The 19,070-nt window shown below is 45.9% G+C and overlaps 2 protein-coding genes and 2 long non-coding RNA genes across 4 annotated transcripts; 3 read left to right on the plus strand and 1 right to left on the minus strand.

The window, feature by feature from the left end:
* The first annotated feature begins 1,071 nt into the window (after positions 1 to 1,071).
* Positions 1,072 to 2,593, plus strand: LOC120683181. Its single transcript, XR_005678695.1, has 2 exons — positions 1,072 to 2,057; positions 2,296 to 2,593. It is a non-coding gene; the product is annotated as an uncharacterized LOC120683181 (long non-coding RNA).
* A 482-nt stretch (positions 2,594 to 3,075) lies between these two features.
* LOC120683182 lies at positions 3,076 to 4,588 on the minus strand. The gene is made up of 2 exons (XR_005678696.1): positions 4,410 to 4,588; positions 3,076 to 4,194 (listed from the first exon to the last, which is right to left on the minus strand). It is a non-coding gene; the product is annotated as an uncharacterized LOC120683182 (long non-coding RNA).
* Positions 4,589 to 7,823: 3,235 nt separating this feature from the next.
* Positions 7,824 to 9,941, plus strand: LOC120683086 (coatomer subunit epsilon-2-like). The gene is made up of 7 exons (XM_039965105.1): positions 7,824 to 8,087; positions 8,238 to 8,330; positions 8,430 to 8,581; positions 8,824 to 8,959; positions 9,144 to 9,299; positions 9,455 to 9,534; positions 9,642 to 9,941. The coding sequence occupies exons 1-7, from the start codon at positions 7,917 to 7,919 to the stop codon at positions 9,733 to 9,735; spliced, it is 882 nt and encodes a 293-aa protein (XP_039821039.1). The 5' UTR covers positions 7,824 to 7,916; the 3' UTR covers positions 9,736 to 9,941.
* A 3,798-nt stretch (positions 9,942 to 13,739) lies between these two features.
* LOC120682113 (putative chloride channel-like protein CLC-g) lies at positions 13,740 to 18,756 on the plus strand. The gene is made up of 7 exons (XM_039963866.1): positions 13,740 to 14,051; positions 14,159 to 14,359; positions 14,442 to 14,619; positions 15,305 to 15,567; positions 16,288 to 16,557; positions 16,826 to 17,954; positions 18,253 to 18,756. The coding sequence occupies exons 1-7, from the start codon at positions 13,789 to 13,791 to the stop codon at positions 18,385 to 18,387; spliced, it is 2,439 nt and encodes an 812-aa protein (XP_039819800.1). The 5' UTR covers positions 13,740 to 13,788; the 3' UTR covers positions 18,388 to 18,756.
* Positions 18,757 to 19,070: the final 314 nt, after the last annotated feature.

Here is a 19,070-nt window from a genome sequence, read left to right on the forward strand (position 1 = left end):
CCGCTGCTGCGACCTCAAGCTGCAGACTGCAGGTACGGGGCTACGGGCTGATGCATAGCTATAGGCTCCCTAGCTTCCCTACGTGCCTAGCCTCCCTTTCCTGTGTGACCCCAACGAGCAGTATGTGGAAGATGCATTCTGAGCCTACGCGCGGTACTCCCAGTGAGCATAATTTCCTTTTTGCAATCCCCTCGATGATCCAGATTTTTTGTGTTCATGTATCTGCAAGTTTTTGATTGATATGTGTGTTCTACGGTTGGTATGCTGGAAATGGAGATAAGCCGATCCCATCGAGCTGGTCTTTCTACAAGCAACGAGCTGATCTTTAAATAAGCAACGATATCGATAAATTGATGTGAGAATACTGGGAGCCATGCTTAATATCCAAAATTGAACGAACATTTTTTTTGGCAATTACTGAATATTGATGCTCTAAATTGAGTAGTTAGTCGAGTATATTCTTTTGATTACTGAGCGCTGATGACTAAACTGAGTAGTTAGTATAGTAGTTTTGTAAGTATTTGTATTTCAGTTTCAGTAATTTGTTATTGCAAGCACAATTATTCTTTTTTGTCGCTTAGTTTAAACCCAGTAGGTAGTTTAGTAGTTCAGTAATGAAATACTAGACTATCAAACTACATGAGATTGAAATAGAGCTTAGTAACTAACACTACTGAAACTAAAAAAATTACTGAGCTCAATCATATCATGAATGAGTTAGATGCGCAACATAGTTGAATAGTCTAATTACTGAATCGTGTGCCCTTTTTGACCCGATATATATATATTGGAAATGTATACATGTTGATTCCACCAAGCTAGTCATTAAGCAAGCAACAGCACAAACAAATTGAGGTGAGAACGACAGGAGTAATGTTTAATATCCAAAATCACATGTCCATGTTTATCGGTGATTACTGAATATTTTGGCTAGCTAGGCTAGTTCTTTTTTTTTAGGATTTAGTATCACATAGTTGTGCTGGTCCAGATGAAGGAGCGCCGCTGGGAAAATGAAGGTGCGGCTCTCACACCTCCACAACCTCTCTGCCTCTTTTTACTAATCCTCCAAATTTTTTTCTATGCGTTTTGTGATGTCATTAGCATGCGGTTCATAGATTTGCTTGAACAACTTAGTTCAGTAATTTATTTGAACATATTTAGTTTCAGTAACATGGGGGCATGTAGAAAATGGATTTTACGTATTTTCTCATAGGATCCTATATGTGCTTTCACGCATAACGTGGCGGTAGTCTAGCTAAATTTAAATTCTATTCATTTCAGTAATTAACATTGTTCAGTAATCATATTCAGTAATATTGTTTATATAATTCAGTAGCCAATCTGTTGCATTCAGATTTAGTTCTTTTTCCAAGTAATCTGTTTCCTTCATGGCTCTTTTTCTTTTTGCAAGTTCCTTGGCCATTGTTTGATGGTCGATGAGAATGAACTAAATCCCGCACATTCAGTATGTCATCTTTGTTAGTATTTCAGTAATTCTATATTAGTAAAATCCCCTGCTACTACACACCTCAGTAACAGAGTAATTCCATCTTAGTATTTCCTCCATCCTATTTTGTAGTATTTTCAGTAATTCTCTATTACTAAAACCCCTGCTACTACGTACCTCAGTATTGAGTAGTTAGGCCTGTAGTATCAGTAATTTGTTAGTTTAGTAGTTAGACCAGTATTTTTTTTCGACTCTTTGAGCACTGATGATATGAACCGAGTAGGTAGTCTAGTAGTTTAGTAATGAAATACTAGACTATTGAGCTGCATGAGATTGAAATAGAGCTCAGTAACTAAAACTACTGAAACTAAAAAAACTACTAAGCTCGTGCAATTTTATATTCAGTAACTCAACATAGTTTGAATAGGCTAATTCCTAAATCATCTAGAGCCAGATACTCAACATAGTTTGAATATGCTAATTACTGAATCATCTGCACATTTTTTTACCTATATATATGTTCTAGGTTTTTTCGGGGTATGTTGGAAATGGAGACACGCTAAACCCGTCAAGCTAGTCATTAAACAAGCAACGACGCTGACAAATTGAGGTGAGAACTGCAGGAGTAATGTTCAATATCCAAAATCACATGCCCATTTTTCTCTGCGATTACTGTATATTTTGATCCCTCAATACCCCAGCGATACTTGCATATTTTTCTAGTAATTCTTTGTAACCTAGTAGAGTAGTACTATGTAGTAGCATTTAAGTTATTCTCAGTAAAGCAGTAACTCAGTAATTCAGTATCTTGTTGGTCTCACTCTATTTTTCTCAATGATCTTTTTCAGAGTTTTACCGGTGGTAGGTTTATGTGACAATAACACCCCTTTCTGACTCATCGTCTTATGCATACGACAGCGATAGTACTGAATTTCACAAGAGAGAGGGGTTCCAAGTGAAGAGAAAGATACTTTATGTGTTTTTAAGGCTTTTTTATTTTTGGAGGTTGCATGAGATAGTTAATCATAACTAATATGTGTACATATGCGTAGTCACCACCCAACTATATGTATATCCTTGGATTCAGTAATCCAGTAATTATGTACATGTACTATTCGGCATTATGTACTTTTTCCAGTAATTTCTCAGGTTTTTCTAGTAACACGCCACGTATGTGCTGACATTCAATAATTGGGAGATCCAGTTATTCAATACTTTCTTTTATGTACATCTAGTATTTTTTTTCCCTCAAATTTTTTGGTGACTTGGGACTTCTCACCTATAGTTTTTTCTTCATTTGATGGATTCAGTAATTCTGAGATCCAGTTATTTAGAACTTTTCTGTGCATTGGATGGATTCAAAATTATTAGCATTACTTGCATTTTCTTCCTGTATTTTTTAGGTTTTGGGTGGTTCATTTTAGAAATCCAGTAATCCAACCAGTAATTTTAGGAACATGTTATGACCAATGTAACCAGTAACCCAGTATTACAAGAGATCATGAGCAATGTACTTTTTTATTTCATCCAAACAACTAGCCATGGTACATCAGTAATTTAAGTATTCCAGTAAAATTATTGGCATACATGCTTTGCAATTACTTGGATCCAGTTTTTTCAGTTGCAAGTACCAAAGCAGATGTATAGCAACACTGCGCACATTTCAAGCACACATCTACTCATACATGCTCAGTAATTATCGGCATTCTTTATTTTCAGAAATGCAACTACCAAAGAACCATGTATTACTGGAATAACACAAGGCATCTGAGATTTTAGAGCGGGGCAGATTACTGAACTTGATCACTTGAAACACACACGAATAAAAAAACAGCGCCATGAACTTCTGAGCTCCTTGAGATTGGTCAAAATTACTTATCAAAATGAAGGGGGCTGTGAAATTTTTCGGTACGAGAGCCCAATCACAGCAAAATCAGTGGCAATCCCCTAGCATTCGCGTCTTCACAGCTCCGCTCTAACTTTGCTGGGTCTTTTGCCTTGTGCGCCCGTATACATTTCGCCATGCGCGTTGCAGGGACGAGCTTGTGGTTATGCTGAAGCACAATCCACATAAAAAGTTACGCCGTCCATCCCTCGCTGTTCTAGCACAAACCATTGGTTTTTGCACCCATCATGCTTCAATGTATTTGCATCCAGTAAATCAAATTTGGCCTCATGAACTATGGAACAAATGCATTTTCTGACAATTTGTGGTGCCAATATTACAAGAGAGCATCGGTAATACATTTTTGGTGCAAAAAAAAACATGGAGCGAAAAACAACATAAAGCATCCGTATGCTTTGGATTCAGTAATCAAGAGATGCGGTAATAAATAGTTAGCAATCCAGTAATCCAGCTAAGCTGAGCTAAGCATAGTTTGAAAAGGCTAATTACTGTACACTACTGAACTACTGGATCAAAGAACGAAATACTCGACTACTACTGAACTATATACTATTGAATAGAGCTCGGTAACTAAAATTACTAAAACTAAAACTGCCGAGCTTGTGCAATTTTTTTCTATTACTGAGATTGATAATCTAAATCGAGTAGTTAATCTAGTCGTCTGTTGGTTTTTTTAGTTCAGTAATTTGGTATTTCAAGCACAGTAGTATTACTGAACTACTGACCGAAGATGTCGCGTCCTTCAGTATTTTTTTTTTCCAAATTCTTCCCAAATTCCATTGAAAGATTTCAGTAATTTGGATCCCCAAATCTGCTTGCCACGGAGAAAGCCCCTAAACTCCTGTCATCCACGAGATCGATCAAAATACAACAAAATCAGTTGGGGGTAGAGAGACATCCTACAAATCGCAGCAAAATCAGAGACATGGGTGGAGCAGAGGCCTGATTCCTAGCATGATAGCTCCAGCAATTACTGTGTAAATCAGTATTTCTGTGTACTCCTATGAAATCGGAGCAAATCATGGAGAGAAAAATTAGATTAGGTGGTGGATTTACCTCAATTTCTGTGTGACAAGTTCAATCTGCCGTATCAATGAAGTTAATTACGCCATTACGGAGTGAGAAGTTCAGATGACACCGCGATTGCTGCTCCCGTGCGGCTGGACGCCGCTGCTCTCGGCTCGCCGGTGGCGGCCCACGTCGCCTTTGCTGTTAGAATGTTCCGATGCCGCAAGTTGTTCGCTTCCCAAGCAGGCTGCGCTGCCGCCTACCTATTGTAGACTCATGCGGTCGCTCCACAATGCTGTCGCTCCGCGCGGCCACCTACTGCTGCTCCCAGTGAGGCTGCGCCGCCGCTCCCAGGAAGGCCGACACACCGCCGCCCCGCTTGTCCCGCCCACTGCCCTCGCCGGCCCCACGCACCGACGCGCCGCTGCCCTGCTGACCCAGCGCGTCATCGACCTCCACGCCCGCACTGCTGCCCTGCTGCCCCGCGGATCTGCGCGCGTGGCCTCCGCCCGCCCGTGGATCTGCGTGTACATAGCCTCCGCGCCCGAAAACGGCCCGTCTCGCAGTCACCGCTCGCGGTGCTCCGCGCCTCTCGCGTCTCCTGCTCGCGGCCCGCAGACCCGCCTCGCAGTCGCCCCTCGCGGCGCTGCGCGCCGCTCGGGGCTCCTGCTCGCGCGAATGAAGGTGGACTAGCTGGGGGTCGGTGCGGGTAATGGTCCGGGCCGGTTGGTGGGCTGGGTAGCTACTGGGTTGGGTGGTGGGTGTAGAATACCATTCTACACATGGGGTGTAGAATAGCGCTGCCGTGTATATATATATATATATATATATATATATATATATATATATATATATATATATATATATATATATATATATATATATATGCATCCATTTAGGGTCATTTATTGCACATGTAAACTTAATTAGGGCACCAATCAAATACCTAGCAGTAATCAATGCATATTACCTACTGCCAATATTGTAGTATTCTTCTTTTAGAAACTAACTAACTAAGAAGGGTTTAGTTTTAGTCATTAGTAAAAACTTTCCTATATACACTTGCTATATCATGAAGAGTGTAATTTTGATACCTGCAAGTACTTGTCTAGGTACATACTCCCTCCGTCCTGAAATATAAGTCATCCTGTAGAGTGTTTTACTGTGTTCAGATTCATAGAATGTTCAATGAATCTAGACATACAGTTTGTCTAGATTCAGAGAATGTTCAATAAATCTAGTAAAATGCCAAAATGACTTACATTTCAGGACAGAGGGAGTAGCTAGAATTTCATTCCTTTTTAGATGAAGAGAGTATAAAATCATGCGATTAATTACACATGCAATGGAAAGCAAGCTGTCATGCAGCTTCAGTGGCGGAGGAAAGGATAGGGCTACTAGGGTCCTGATCCTAGTCGCACCTTTTTCTTTTTTATATTTAAAAAAATCAAAATTTCAAAAATATATGTCTGTTTGGAAAAATGTCAAAAATATACCCCGGTCGCCCTACGAGAGAGCGACATGCCTTAAATGTAATTTTTTTCTCTTTAAATTTACAATGAGATCCCTGACCGGAGGAGCGCAGGGGCCTGTCGCCCACCCCTCGGGCGACCGGGGGCCCACCCACAGGCGCGGGCCTGTCGCCCGAGGGGCAGGCGACAGCCCGGTGTCCGTGTGCGTGCGTTGGTTGTCTGTTAATTTTTTTGTGTCCAGGTGCCCTGCAACCCATGTCCCTTATTCGTGTCGTGTCCTCTGTGTGTGTCATGTTGCCTGTTCTCGACAGGATAGGGCCCTCGCTTGCAGCTTTGGTCCCTAGAGTACGCATAGTGGCTATCCAGTACTGTAGTACTATATATCTTTGTGCTATACTATTCCTAATCTTTTGTGTCTCGTGTATGCATTGTAAAAGCAATTTACAGAGGATTACCAAACTAATTCGCTTTGTTAATCACCCGTACACTCTCGGATCAATCCCTGAGCGTGTATTCTACCCCCATTCCCTCCTCATTTGAGCCAAAAAATTCCACCAAAAATCCAGAAAAAAAGAGAGGGGTGAGGAGAAGAAAAGCTGCGAAGCTCTGCCAAATTCCGCACTTGTGATCTACCGGTAACTTCCGTATGAATCCGTTGATATTGTATAATAATTTAATTTAATTAGCGGATTAGCTGAATTAGATTTGGTGCTTTAGAACACTCGTTTAGTATTACAATTTTAGTACTATTACAGACTTGTTTTTAAATTAATTATGAATTAGAATAGAATTATGACAATACCTTATTGATATTGCAGCATAAGGCAATAGAATTATGACAGTACCTATATTTTTACGCATCGATTTGGTATACGATATGTGCATTATTGGGCTCACAAGTGCGGAATTCGGCAGAGCTTCGCCGTTTTTCTTCTCCTCACCTCTCTCTTTTTTTTAGATTTTTGGTGGAATTTTTGGCTCAAATGAGAAGGGAACGGGGATAGAACACGCTCAGGGATTGATCCGAGAGTGCACGGGTGATTAACAAAGCGAATTAGTTTGGTAATCCTCTGTAAATTGCTTTTACAATGCATACACGAGACACAAAAGATTAGGACTAGTATAGCACAAAGATATATAGTACTACAGTGGATAGCCACTATGCCTACTCTAGGGACCAAAGCTGCAAGCTAGGGCCCTGTCCTGTCGAGAACAGGCAACAGGACACGCACAGAGGACACGACACGAAGACATGGGTTGCAGGGCATCTGGACACAAAAAAAATTTAACAGACAACCAATGCACGCACACGGACACCGGGCTGTCGCCCGCCCCTCGGGCGACAGGCCCCCTCCTGCCCCACGCGCCTCCAGTTAGGGACCTCCTTGTAAATTTGAAGAAGAAAAATTACATTTAGGACCTGTCGCCCCCCAATAGGGCGACCGGGATATATTTTTGAAATTTTTCCAAACGGACATATATTTTTGAAATTTTGATTTTTTTAAATACAAAAAAGAAAAAAGAGCATCCTAGTCATCATACTATTTCTTCTACGCTGTTGTGTACTGTAGCATGAAGGCCCAGCCCAGTCCATGGAGTAGTCCTAGCCGTTGGGCTGTACGCCAGACACACTTTCGCATAAAAAATATGTTAGTATCAAACTAATTAGTGAATAAACTAATGAATGGTTAGGGTGCAAGTTAGCAAGTAGGCAATATCGAAGATTTTTTTTAAAAAAAATAGTGTGCATACTATGGGTCCATTGTCGTAAATACTCCTACTGTTTCAAGTTAGCTATCACTCTGACATAAAAATTTAGTTATCGTTCTAGTTCCCTTCTTCTAAATCAAGCAATTTTATCTTTGATCATCGAATCCTATAAACATTTCTGGTGAACGGGGACACGTAGAGCGCACGCGCGGCTAGCTACCCTTTTCCACGGTCAACAACGTAACGTAACACCCGCGCCTCGATCGACGAGATCCGAAGCTCCTCCGATCCTCCCAGCGCGCGCGCGCGCGCGGCCCCTCGATCGATCGTCTCCTGCCGGCAGTGCCCCAGCAGCACCGCCCGCCCCCGGAGCATGGCGTCGCCGGACCACCTCTTCGGCCTCCGCAACAGCTTCTACATCGGCGCGTACCACGCCGCCATCACCAGCAGCCAGTCCGTCCCCGCGCACGCGCTCTCCCCCGACGACCTCCTCGAGCGCGACGCCCTCCTCTACCGCTCCTACATCGCCATCGGCTCACACCAGGTGCGCGCGCGCTCTCACGTCCTTGGCCGTCGCGGCCATCTCGATCGCGTCGTGGCGCGCCGTGTACGGACGCCTGCGCTTGGCGTGCCAACTCAGATGCCCGTTGCCGCCGCGCACGTTTTGACGACCCGTACGTCGGCAATAATGCAGCTGGTGATCGGCGAGATCGGGCCCGGCGCCGCCACGGCGCTCCAGGCCGTCAAGCTCCTCGCGGCGTACCTCTCCGGCGACACCGGGAACAGAGTCGGTGTCCAAGTTTCTGCAATCTTATGTGTTCTATTCGTTTCATTACCACATTGTCAGCGAAGCTCTGCATCTCCTCCTTTGTGATCGTTGTGACAGGAATCGGCAGTCTCCAGGCTTCGTGAGCTCCTGTCAGACGCGGCGATCGGGAGCAATCCGATCCTCCGGCTGATGGCCGGCACCATCTTCATGCACGAACGCGATTACGCCGAGGCTCTCAAGCACACCCACTCTGGTGGGAACATGGAACTGTAAGCATCAGTTCCCCCCTGCGCCCTTATCTCCTTTTAGCCATCTGAAGTATTCATTATTCTCCATCATCTTTCGCCGAAATCATGCATGTCTTATTCCTCGACTCGATGCCTTTTAGTTAATTAGCTACTGCAGATTTTTCAGCTCCTCCGATACTATTCTTTACAATGCACAAAACATTTTTTCAGCGTAATACAATGCACAAAACGTTAAGGGCTCGTCGTTCAATTTGGTGATGCAGGCTTGCTCTGAATGTTCAGATATACCTCCAAATGCACCGGGCAGACCACGCAGAGAAGCAACTCAGGGTCATGCAGCAGCTGGACGAAGACCACACGCTGACGCAGCTCGCCAACGCATGGGTCGACCTTGTCATGGTAGGCGCACGCCTTTCCTGTGAGTTCTCTATTGGACGAAATGGCATGATAAAAAAGTTACTGCTGTGTTTGGCCATCAGCGTCAGTGTTCCAGTTCAGCCACTTTACTTTCTGAAGAAAATTCAGAGTTCTTCAAATTTTGTTGGCATGATACACCATGACCTTACCTTACCATGGTTCTCAGGGCGGGTCCAAGATCCAAGAAGCGCACCTCATCTTCCAAGATTTATCTGAGAAATACCCACCGACCTGCACGATCCTTAACGGGAAAGCCCTGTGCTCCATGCACATGGGCAACTTCGAGGACGCGGAGGGCTTGCTGCTGGAGTCACTGAACAAGGTTAGCCCTGGCGATCTCACTCGGCTTTGCCCAAACGGGCGCTTCCTTGGCCCAACACTCAACGCCATCGCAGCACACGCCGATGCCGTGCTTCTATAACCGAATCCTCGATCTGTTCTTCCTTGTGCTTAAACGAAACTACTGAAACTGTTCAGGACGCCAAGGATGCTGAAACTCTTGCGAACCTGACGGTGTGCAGCCTGAACCTGGGAAAACCTGCAACGCGATACCTCAAGTAAGTGAACGCCTGCCTGTATTGCTGGAAGAACCTGCCTGACAAGTCTGAATTTGTATGGCTCGCTTGATCTGAATTGATGCGAGCAAATCCGATTTGTTTTGCAGCCAGTTGAAGCTAGTAAACCCGGAGCACACGCTGGTGAAGCGAACGTCCTCCGCCGCCGACAGTTTCGATAGAGCCTGCCAAGCGATGGCATGAACTCGATTGATTTGCTGTACCCGTTGCGTTTTCTCTGGGATAAATCAGAATAACCCTGTCATCATCTTTTCTGAAGCAGAGCAGCTAGTACGTGCTTGGATAAGTTTACTACTCGCGATTAACAGACATGCCATACCTGTCAATAAATTTGTGTGGTGGGATCTTGACTACCATAAGAAAGGTTATCATACGATGCATTGGTGTAATTATGATCACACGCTTCGCTTCTGAGTGCTCTGATGGAGCACCTGTACTGTTTCTGACACCAAATACGCTGCAGTGTGAATTCAGAAGATTTTGCATCTGTACTGTTTCAGACACCAAATAGCTCAAAAGATTTTTCAATAACATTGATGTGCTTCTACTTCTAAATTTCTAAAGCGACAGTTTTTTTTTGACGTGTCCGTGCTTCTACTTCTAAATTTCTTAAAGCAATAGTTTTTTGGGGAGCTGGTAGTTGTTGTTTTCTTTTCTTTCATTCTTACTTGTTTTGTTTGTTGTTTTTCTCTTCCGTCTAATGATATATCATAGCAAAGCTCTCGCTGTCTTTCGAGGAAATAATAAAAAGCGTTTTGGCAAGTGTAGGTTGAGAATTACAATTACTCGCAAAAAAGGAGTATAGGTTGAGAATTAGTATACTCTAAACCTGCCACATGATGTTCTAGATATGGCCAATTTGTGCTCCGAACCCCTCGTCTGAAAGTGCACTGCACCATAAGACTTCATTAAATATTCCAGCAGATCTACTAGCTTCTTCAGAAAAAAAGGTTTCACAAATCTGTCAGCATATGGAGGGACCAGGCACTCAAAGGCTCTAACTAATATCATGAGACAGACTCACGGGTACCAGAGAGAACCAAAGAATTAAGCCGAACAAGACACGAGATCCAGTCATCCAGCGCAATGTCCATGGCCAGTTGGCCACGAGAACCAGATCCAAGCGCACGCGCCCCTTGTACGGTCATACCGTCTGACGGATAACGCCGAGAAGATCCTGACCAGACTCCGGCGATCCCCACACGGACACGGGTCTCTGAATCCCCATCGGCAGCTGTTTCAGACACCAAATACGATGCACTAGTGTTTTTTTTTGAAATAATAGCAGGAGTACTCTTCTGTCATTTAAGAAGAAGAAGCATTCGTACATAACGCGCCGAAGCGTACACCACACAAACAAAACACACACAACACAACGCTACACCACCACCTGGGAGAGAAACTGAAGCAAGCCGTCAAGATTGCACCGTCGTCACCAACGCTGGACCACGCCATAAGCCGTAGCCCGCTGCAAGCCCGAGCAGCCACCTGAACTCCTCCACCACGGGACTGTCACCCTCAAGCCGCACACCCATAATCGTCGATCTCCCTGCTCCAGCGTTGGGATAGCAGAAAACTCCCATCACGGCACCAATGAAAACCACTGATCCCGGCCACTCTACGTGGGGGTCTCGTCTCACCCACCGTCTCTTCTCTGCCAAGGACTCAGATATCTAAAACCGCTTTGAGAGCACCACTTCCGCCCAACCGTCACCGAGGTCACCACTGCTATGCGTGCCGATTCAAGACCTCTAGCACCCGTGGGCCCTCTGCACATTGCCACCAACACAAAGACCTTGCGCACCTCCTCTGCCGCTGCACACAAGCCATCAAGACCACCCCCACACTGTCACAAGCTGATACGAGTCTCCATAAGCGGCGCCTCCAAGGAGGGTGTGACGCCGATGGCGCCGCCATCGCTCGTCCAGTAGACTGGACCGGGTTTTCACCCCAAGACCCCATGTTTCAGGACACGGCTCCCCATAGTGATGCCCCCAACAGGGAGAACGGTGCCCCAAGAGCGCCGTCACCACTACCACCAGCAAGAGTGCCGGTGAAGCCTTTCGCCCGGATGAACACTGCGCCTTACGCACGTTCATAGACAAGCAGCAGCAAACAACATCACCGCCGCCCCTGCAACTCCACTGCTAGGAAGATGACCCGGAACATCCCAACAATGCCGCCACGGCACCGCGAGAACATACCTGTGCTGGAAGCACCCAGCCCCGCCACCGAGGCGACGCCGAACCCGCACAGCCGTCGAGGAGAGAAGGGGAGCACCACCATCTCGCTTCCGTCCCCACTGTCCGCATGCAGATGTCCGCCGGCACCACCTCCCGACCACCATGGTCAAGAGCGGCCAGCCACTCTGGCGTCCCCCACACAGGGCCTCCCGCTCCATTGAGCCCACCGCGCACTACACCTTGCAGACCGCCGCCACCGCCCCTGCGCATGGGCCGCGCCGGTGCGCCCCGGGCCCTGCGCTGACCGCCGTCCACGTCCTGCGCCGGCCACAGGCACCACAAGTGCCATTGCGACGCCCCCACCGCTAGTGCCGCCCGCGCTGGCCAAGGCCGCCGTAGCTGCCGTCTTCTAGCACCTCCGGCCGCCGTCGGACCCCGACACCGCGCCCAGCCACAGAAACCCGCACCCCCGCCGCGCAGCCCCCAGATCCGGCCGGGACGACGCCGGATTTGAAGGCCTCAGCCTCCGCCGCCGCGGGGGCGGCCCGCACCGACGAGCTTGCTCCGGGGACCATGGAGGTCGCGCTCGTCCAGATCAGTCGGAGAGGAGGGGAAGGCCACGCCGCCGCCTTTCCCACGGGCCGCGCGAGTTGCCGGCGGCCCGCAGCGGCGCGGTGGGAGGGAGCAGGAGAGAAGGGCGGCGGCGGTGGCTGGGGTTCGAGTCTCCCACGCCGCCCGTGCGAGGACGACGGGAGAGACAGGCGCCATCAACTCACGATGCACTAGTGTGAATTTCAGAAGAAGGTAGTAGCTCAAAAGATTTGCAAAAACCTTGGCGTGCTCCAACTTTCTTTTTTGACAAAAGTGTAGGCTGAGAATTACGTAGTAGTAACACTGAATCCGTCATCTGAAAGTGACACCATGCCGAAAGACCTCGTGATCCATTCATTAATCCAGTAGGTCTAGTTTGTTCAGATCGACAGATCTGTCAACATTTACTCGCTTAAATATATATTAGGCAGAAAGAATCAAAAGGGTCAAGCAGAATAGTAAGACACAAGTGTCGAGCACAGATTCCACCCGCCAGGGGAATCTGATCCAAACGCACGACGCGACTTCCGGGGATGGTAACGCCGCCAGATCTTGTCCGTACCCAAGGAGCGTGTTATGGTGCTAGACCTCCAAATCAAAATAGTAAGAGTATTAATACAAATTGGGGAGGAATTAGAGGGAGTTCAGACCGGAAAGTAAGAATCGGAGGCTAGAGTTCAAGAATAGCAAGAGATACAAAAGGGACAGAGTTCGGAGGAAGACAAGTTTGTTGCTATTGGTTCGATGTTCCGTTACTAGTCTGGTCCATTGCCGTTTGTTGCTTTACCCGTTCCATTAGCCTGGCCCCACTAGGCAGCCACTCCGAGAAGGCCTGTCCATGACAGCGCGCCGCTTAGGTCTGCTAATGGGGTTGAACTCACCCCAAATCCGCCCCTACCCATATTTCAAGAGCCCTAACTACCACCCGCCCCGACCCACCCCGTCGGCCCAATGCCCCAATCCGCCCCAACCCGAAGTTACGATGGAAGATGATATGCGACTTACGTGCCGATCTACTACCATAGCGTCCCAACCCGTCTATGTCGTCAACCCAACCCGCCCCAACCCATTTCATAGTGTCACCCATTTCCACCCATCCAATAATATCCGTATTAAAACCCATCCAAAAAACCCGATCTTGCCCTGTCCCACTAGCAGGAGTAGCGCCGCTCGCCGCCACCGCGCGCCGCTGCCACCGGAGACTGGGAGCCGCGCCCCCAACCGTTTCCATACCCGACGCCCCCACACGAGGGTGTCGTGCCAGTGCCACCGTCACGTCCATGCGGGACCCGGATATCCCTGGCCCCACCGGGCAGTGTCACGTCGATAACTCTCTCTCCGAGTCCTTCGGTTGCGTCTCGTTACTAAACCCAGCGTCCCCAGTAGGAGTTCCCATCTGCTCGCATCAGTTACTCGGCTCGGCTGCGGCCTGCGAGTGGCGGGCAGCGGAGCGGCGGAGGCGATGGCTCCGAGGGACCCCAAGGACGGAGGAGGCGCCGGGGGAGGCGGCGGCGGCGCGGCGGATCCGGAGGGCGACATCGAGGCCCCGCTGCTCGCCTCCTCGGGCTCGTCCTTCTTCCTGGACCCGGCGGGCGAGGACGGCGACGAGGAGCAGCGCCGCCGCCGGAGGCGGTTCCTCCTCGGCAGCCACACGCAGTCCAACATCACCTCCCAGGTCGCGCTCGTCGGCGCCGACGTCTGCCCCATCCAGAGCCTCGACTACGAGTAGGCTCGGCTCCCCTGCTCTGCTGCCTGCCTCCTCCCCCAATCTGGCGCGATTCGCTCGCTTTCCTTCCGCTTTTTCACCGACGCGTGCGGCGCCTCCCGTGCAGGCTGATCGAGAACGACGTGTTCAATCAGGACTGGAGGGCGCGGGGCCGGGGCCACATCCTGCGCTACGTGGCGCTCAAGTGGGTCCTCTGCTTCCTCGTCGGGGCGCTCGCCGCCGCCGCCGGCTTCGTCGCCAACCTCGGCGTCGAGAACGTCGCCGGCGCCAAGTTCGTCGTCACCTCAAACCTCATGCTCGAGGGCAAGTAAGCAGCACCACGTTCTGGCACTTGATTAATTGGAATTTTGCCGTGGGAGTGGTGTTGACTAAGAAGTTAATTTGGTCAGACACGGGTCGGCGTTTGCGGTGTTCCTGGCGTCCAACTTTGCGCTCACCATGTTAGCGGCGGTGCTGACGGTATTTGTGGCGCCGGCGGCCGCCGGATCAGGCATCCCGGAGGTCAAGGCCTACTTGAACGGCGTTGACGCCCCCAATATATTCTCTTTGAAAACTTTGATAGTGAAGGTAATTCTTTCTACCTCTTTCATTCATTAAGCAAAAATGTCATTGATAGTTTAGAGTGGCATAATGTAATTACGCCCTTACACCTGGTTCTGTGTTTAATGTGATATGAACAGGTTTGACTGAATTATTGGTCTTGTCACTTGATGGTTGTAGTGAAGTAGCAGAGATATTTCTAACCGGTTGTAACAGTCTCACAGGCTCTGATGTGGTTCTTTTTTTGGGTACTTTGTCGTTCTGGTGAAGTGAAACTCAAGGTCCTGGTATACATCGTTTACAGTAGTTGGAGTACTGAACATGATCGGTTCTGTACAGGCTACAAAACTATAGCATGGTATATGCATTAAAGAATTTTTTTTTGCGGGTATATGCATTAAAGAAGTGGAAGTATAAATGTATAATATTGCACCTTACGAGGCCATCGATTAATTAGATTATGATCTAGTAACTTATTTTTGATGGGAAGTGTTAGGGCACTGAGAATGTATATGATAAGATTTGTAAGTCAATTTACCCTTTTCAGTGCAGCTTCTATTATTATGGACACTCTTCCTATTTATGGTTGCGTAGAATTGGGTCTTAGTTTGCAAAAGAAACTATCCTTTTTCAGTTCAACTTGTTTCTTGGCACTTGAAAACATAGAGCTCTTATGTTAAATATCTAATACATATTAGCTGGTTTTGAGCAGATTGTGGGATGCATTGCTGCTGTATCATCATCACTGCATGTGGGAAAAGCTGGTCCACTGGTACACACAGGTGCATGCATTGCATCAATACTTGGACAAGGCGGGTCACGTAAATATCACATGACATGTAAATGGCTAAGATACTTCAAGAATGATAGGGATCGGAGGGACCTTGTTACTTGCGGTTCTGCTGCTGGTATTGCTGCTGCTTTCCGGGCACCGGTTGGTGGAGTCCTTTTTGCCCTGGAAACAGTATCATCATGGTAAGTTCTTTGAAATGCATTTCATGATGTCTTCTTGCACTCCCCTCGTTTATTAGATTTATTTTTATCGAGGAGCGAAAATGAAAGTGAGAGTGAAGGCTTCAATAACATTTGATTCATGATTTGAATTATTATTAATTACCTCCATAACCTGCCTTATTTGTTGATCAAGATTCAAGAATGATGCCCCCATCGTCTGAAAAGATCTAGAACCATGTGCTTGGGGAAAAAACAAAGGTTTATCAAACAACAGAATATGTGCTCAGCTGATGGATATATTTGTTGAATTCACAAAAAACAAAGCCTCCTATTTGTTGAATTCCCAAAAAAAAAGCTGATGACTTTGAAGTTATTTTTGCATAAAAATAAGATGGATGAAACAAGGAAAGAAAATTCCATAATTTGAAGTGCTACTTATCATTTGCAGCCTCTTTCATCAAACAGAAAGTGTCCCTCTTTTTTCACTACTTCTATTTGGGACTTTGTTTGGAACTAACAATTTGAACCATTACTCTACTATTCATGATCTGTTTTCATTGAAACATGTTCAAGTATGGGTAGTATTCATGCATTGAAGGGTAGGGTGCAGCAGATGTGCTCTGTATGCATATCCCTTGTAAAGAATGACATATTCAAACACTTCTGTAAAATGGCTTCTTTCATGGAGAAAGTTTTTATGTACAATTTACAAATATGAAGATATGTTCTTTTTATTTGCAGGTGGAGGAGTGCCTTACTATGGCGAGCCTTTTTCACAACAGCAATGGTTGCTGTTGTCCTTAGGGCATTGATAGATTTCTGTAAAAGTGGCAAGTGTGGCTTATTTGGGAAAGGTGGCCTTATAATGTTTGACGTGACAGCAGATTATGTCACCTACCATTTGGTCGATTTACCTCCAGTAATCACTCTAGGGGTTTTTGGAGGAATACTGGGGAGTCTGTACAACTTTTTCCTGGACAAGGTTCTCCGTCTCTACAACCTTATCAGCGAGTATGTACTGATGCTGCCTTAATTTTAAACAACCCTAACTTTTACAGTTTAAACTGCACATGCTCTGTTTTATTAAAGTTTCATTTCAACACGCAAAATGTGTCACTTGTAGTATTGTCTTCTATCACTTTCGAAAACAGGAACTGTTCAAAAAAAAAACTCCAACGTGTGTCTGCTGAACCATGTATACTTGAGATTCATACATTCACTTGAAATCACTCAAATATTTGCGACATCTTCTTGCCTAAAGTCTTTCATTTGCTCTCAGGAAAGGGAAAACATACAAATTTCTCCTGGCTGCAACAGTCACTGTTTGTACATCCTGTTGTCTTTTTGGCTTGCCATGGATTGCGTCTTGCAAACCTTGTCCAACTGATACAGAAGAAGCTTGCCCATCAATAGGAAGATCTGGTAATTTCAAGAAGTTTCAGTGTGGAATGAATGAATATAATGACCTGGCTAGCCTGTTCTTCAACACCAATGATGACACTATTAGAAACCTTTACAGCGCCGGCACTGATGATGAATTTCACATGTCTTCGATACTTGTGTTCTTTGCTGCATCATATTTTCTTGGCATTTTCAGCTATGGCCTTGCTCTACCATCTGGTCTTTTTGTGCCTGTTCTTTTAACTGGTGCAGCTTATGGTCGTCTGGTAGCCATGTTGATTGGGTCACAATCAACTTTGGATCATGGTCTTTTTGCGGTTCTTGGCTCTGCTGCTCTTCTAGGTGGATCGATGAGAATGACAGTCTCAGTTTGTGTTGTTATCCTAGAACTGACTAATAATCTGCTTATGCTTCCTCTGGTTATGCTTGTCCTTCTGATATCAAAGGTTGTGGCAGACGCTTTCAATACAAACGTCTACGATTTGCTTGTTAGATTGAAAGGGTTTCCTCATCTTGAAGGATATGCTGAACCCTACATGAGACAATTATCAGTCAGTGATGTTGTAACTGGTCCTCTACAAACATTCAGTGGTATAGAGAAGGTTGGCCACATAGTGCATGTCTTGAAGACAACAGGCCATAATGGTTTCCCTGTAGTTGATGAGCCACCATTTTCAGATAGTCCAACATTGTATGGTCTAATTCTTCGAGACCACCTGCTTGTTCTATTGAGAAAGAAGGATTTCATCCGCAGTTGCACATCTTCTACACTGAATGCTTCGAAGCATTTCACACATGATGAGTTTGCTAAACGCGGATCAGGAAAACAAGACAGGATTGAGGACATTGAATTAAGTTCAGAAGAGTTGGAAATGTTTGTAGACCTGCATCCGTTCACAAATAAATCTCCTTATACTGTCCTTGAGACTATGTCTTTGGCTAAGGCTCTTATACTTTTCCGTGAAGTTGGATTGAGACATCTTTTGGTTCTGCCAAAATCCTCTAAGGTTAGTCATGTTTGCGCTTCAGTTACATTATTATTATGATGTCTATTTCAGGATTCTAGTTTGTATTTCCTTTTCATGCTTGCCTGGATCTGAGCCCCTTTGTTAGCAGCAAATTGTCTCTAACCAAATGTAATATGACAGCAGATGTCATTGACGGGAAAGATCAACATGACATAGTTTGCATTTTTATTCCATGCTAGTAGCATTGTCCTTATCACACAAATCAGTATTAGGAATTACAGACACTTCAAATAATTATCACTGACAGATTTGGGCTGCTTAATTTTGTTAAATGCAGAGGGCACCTGTTGTTGGCATACTGACTAGGCACGATTTCATGCCTGAACATATACTGGGTCTCCATCCTTTCCTCTTCAAGAGCAGATGGAAGAAGGTGCGACTTGGCAAGTTGAATGTCACCAGCATATTATGATGCCTCCAAGTAACTGATGATCGCATTGCTGCTGTTTTACTCCAAAAGTCGTCGTGGGAGATTGTGCATTTTTCAGAGAACAACTCACCTTGAATAGTAGTGCAGATTCTTTTTCTTTTTTGTGACGCGTTAGTGTAGGAAAATAATACTGTATGTTGTAAGCTAACAAGAGGATGAGACATGGCTGCTAACGAGTTCGTTTCCCACGAACAAGAGGATGCAACAACATGTTGATGTAAATTCATTCACAGGCAGCAGCTGAACGGATCAGTTTATTGTCGGGTTGATTGGTGGTGTTGTACTAATCTCATGTGATGTGACTACATTTATTATTATCGTTCATGATTCCGCACTCCCATGAGGCCATGATGAATTGATGGTGTACCAGGGTTTATGGCTGGCGATGCTGCAATTTCTTTTACATAAAATTTTGAAGCATTAAGGGTGTGTTTAGTTCACTGGTTTTGGAATTGAGAAAGGGAATCTTTTCACATTTGAAGTATTAAATCTAGACTAATCACAAAACTAATTACAAGACTCGTCTGTAAACTACGAGACGAATCTAATGAGCCTAATTAATCCATCATTAGCATATGTTTACTGTTATTTTACTGTAACAATTTAATGTCTAATCACGATCTAATTAGGTTCATTAGATTCGTCTCGCGATTTACAGTCTATTT

Source organism: Panicum virgatum, chromosome 7N, assembly GCF_016808335.1.
Source record: "Panicum virgatum strain AP13 chromosome 7N, P.virgatum_v5, whole genome shotgun sequence".
In the NCBI taxonomy this organism is placed as follows: Eukaryota; Viridiplantae; Streptophyta; class Magnoliopsida; order Poales; family Poaceae; genus Panicum; species Panicum virgatum.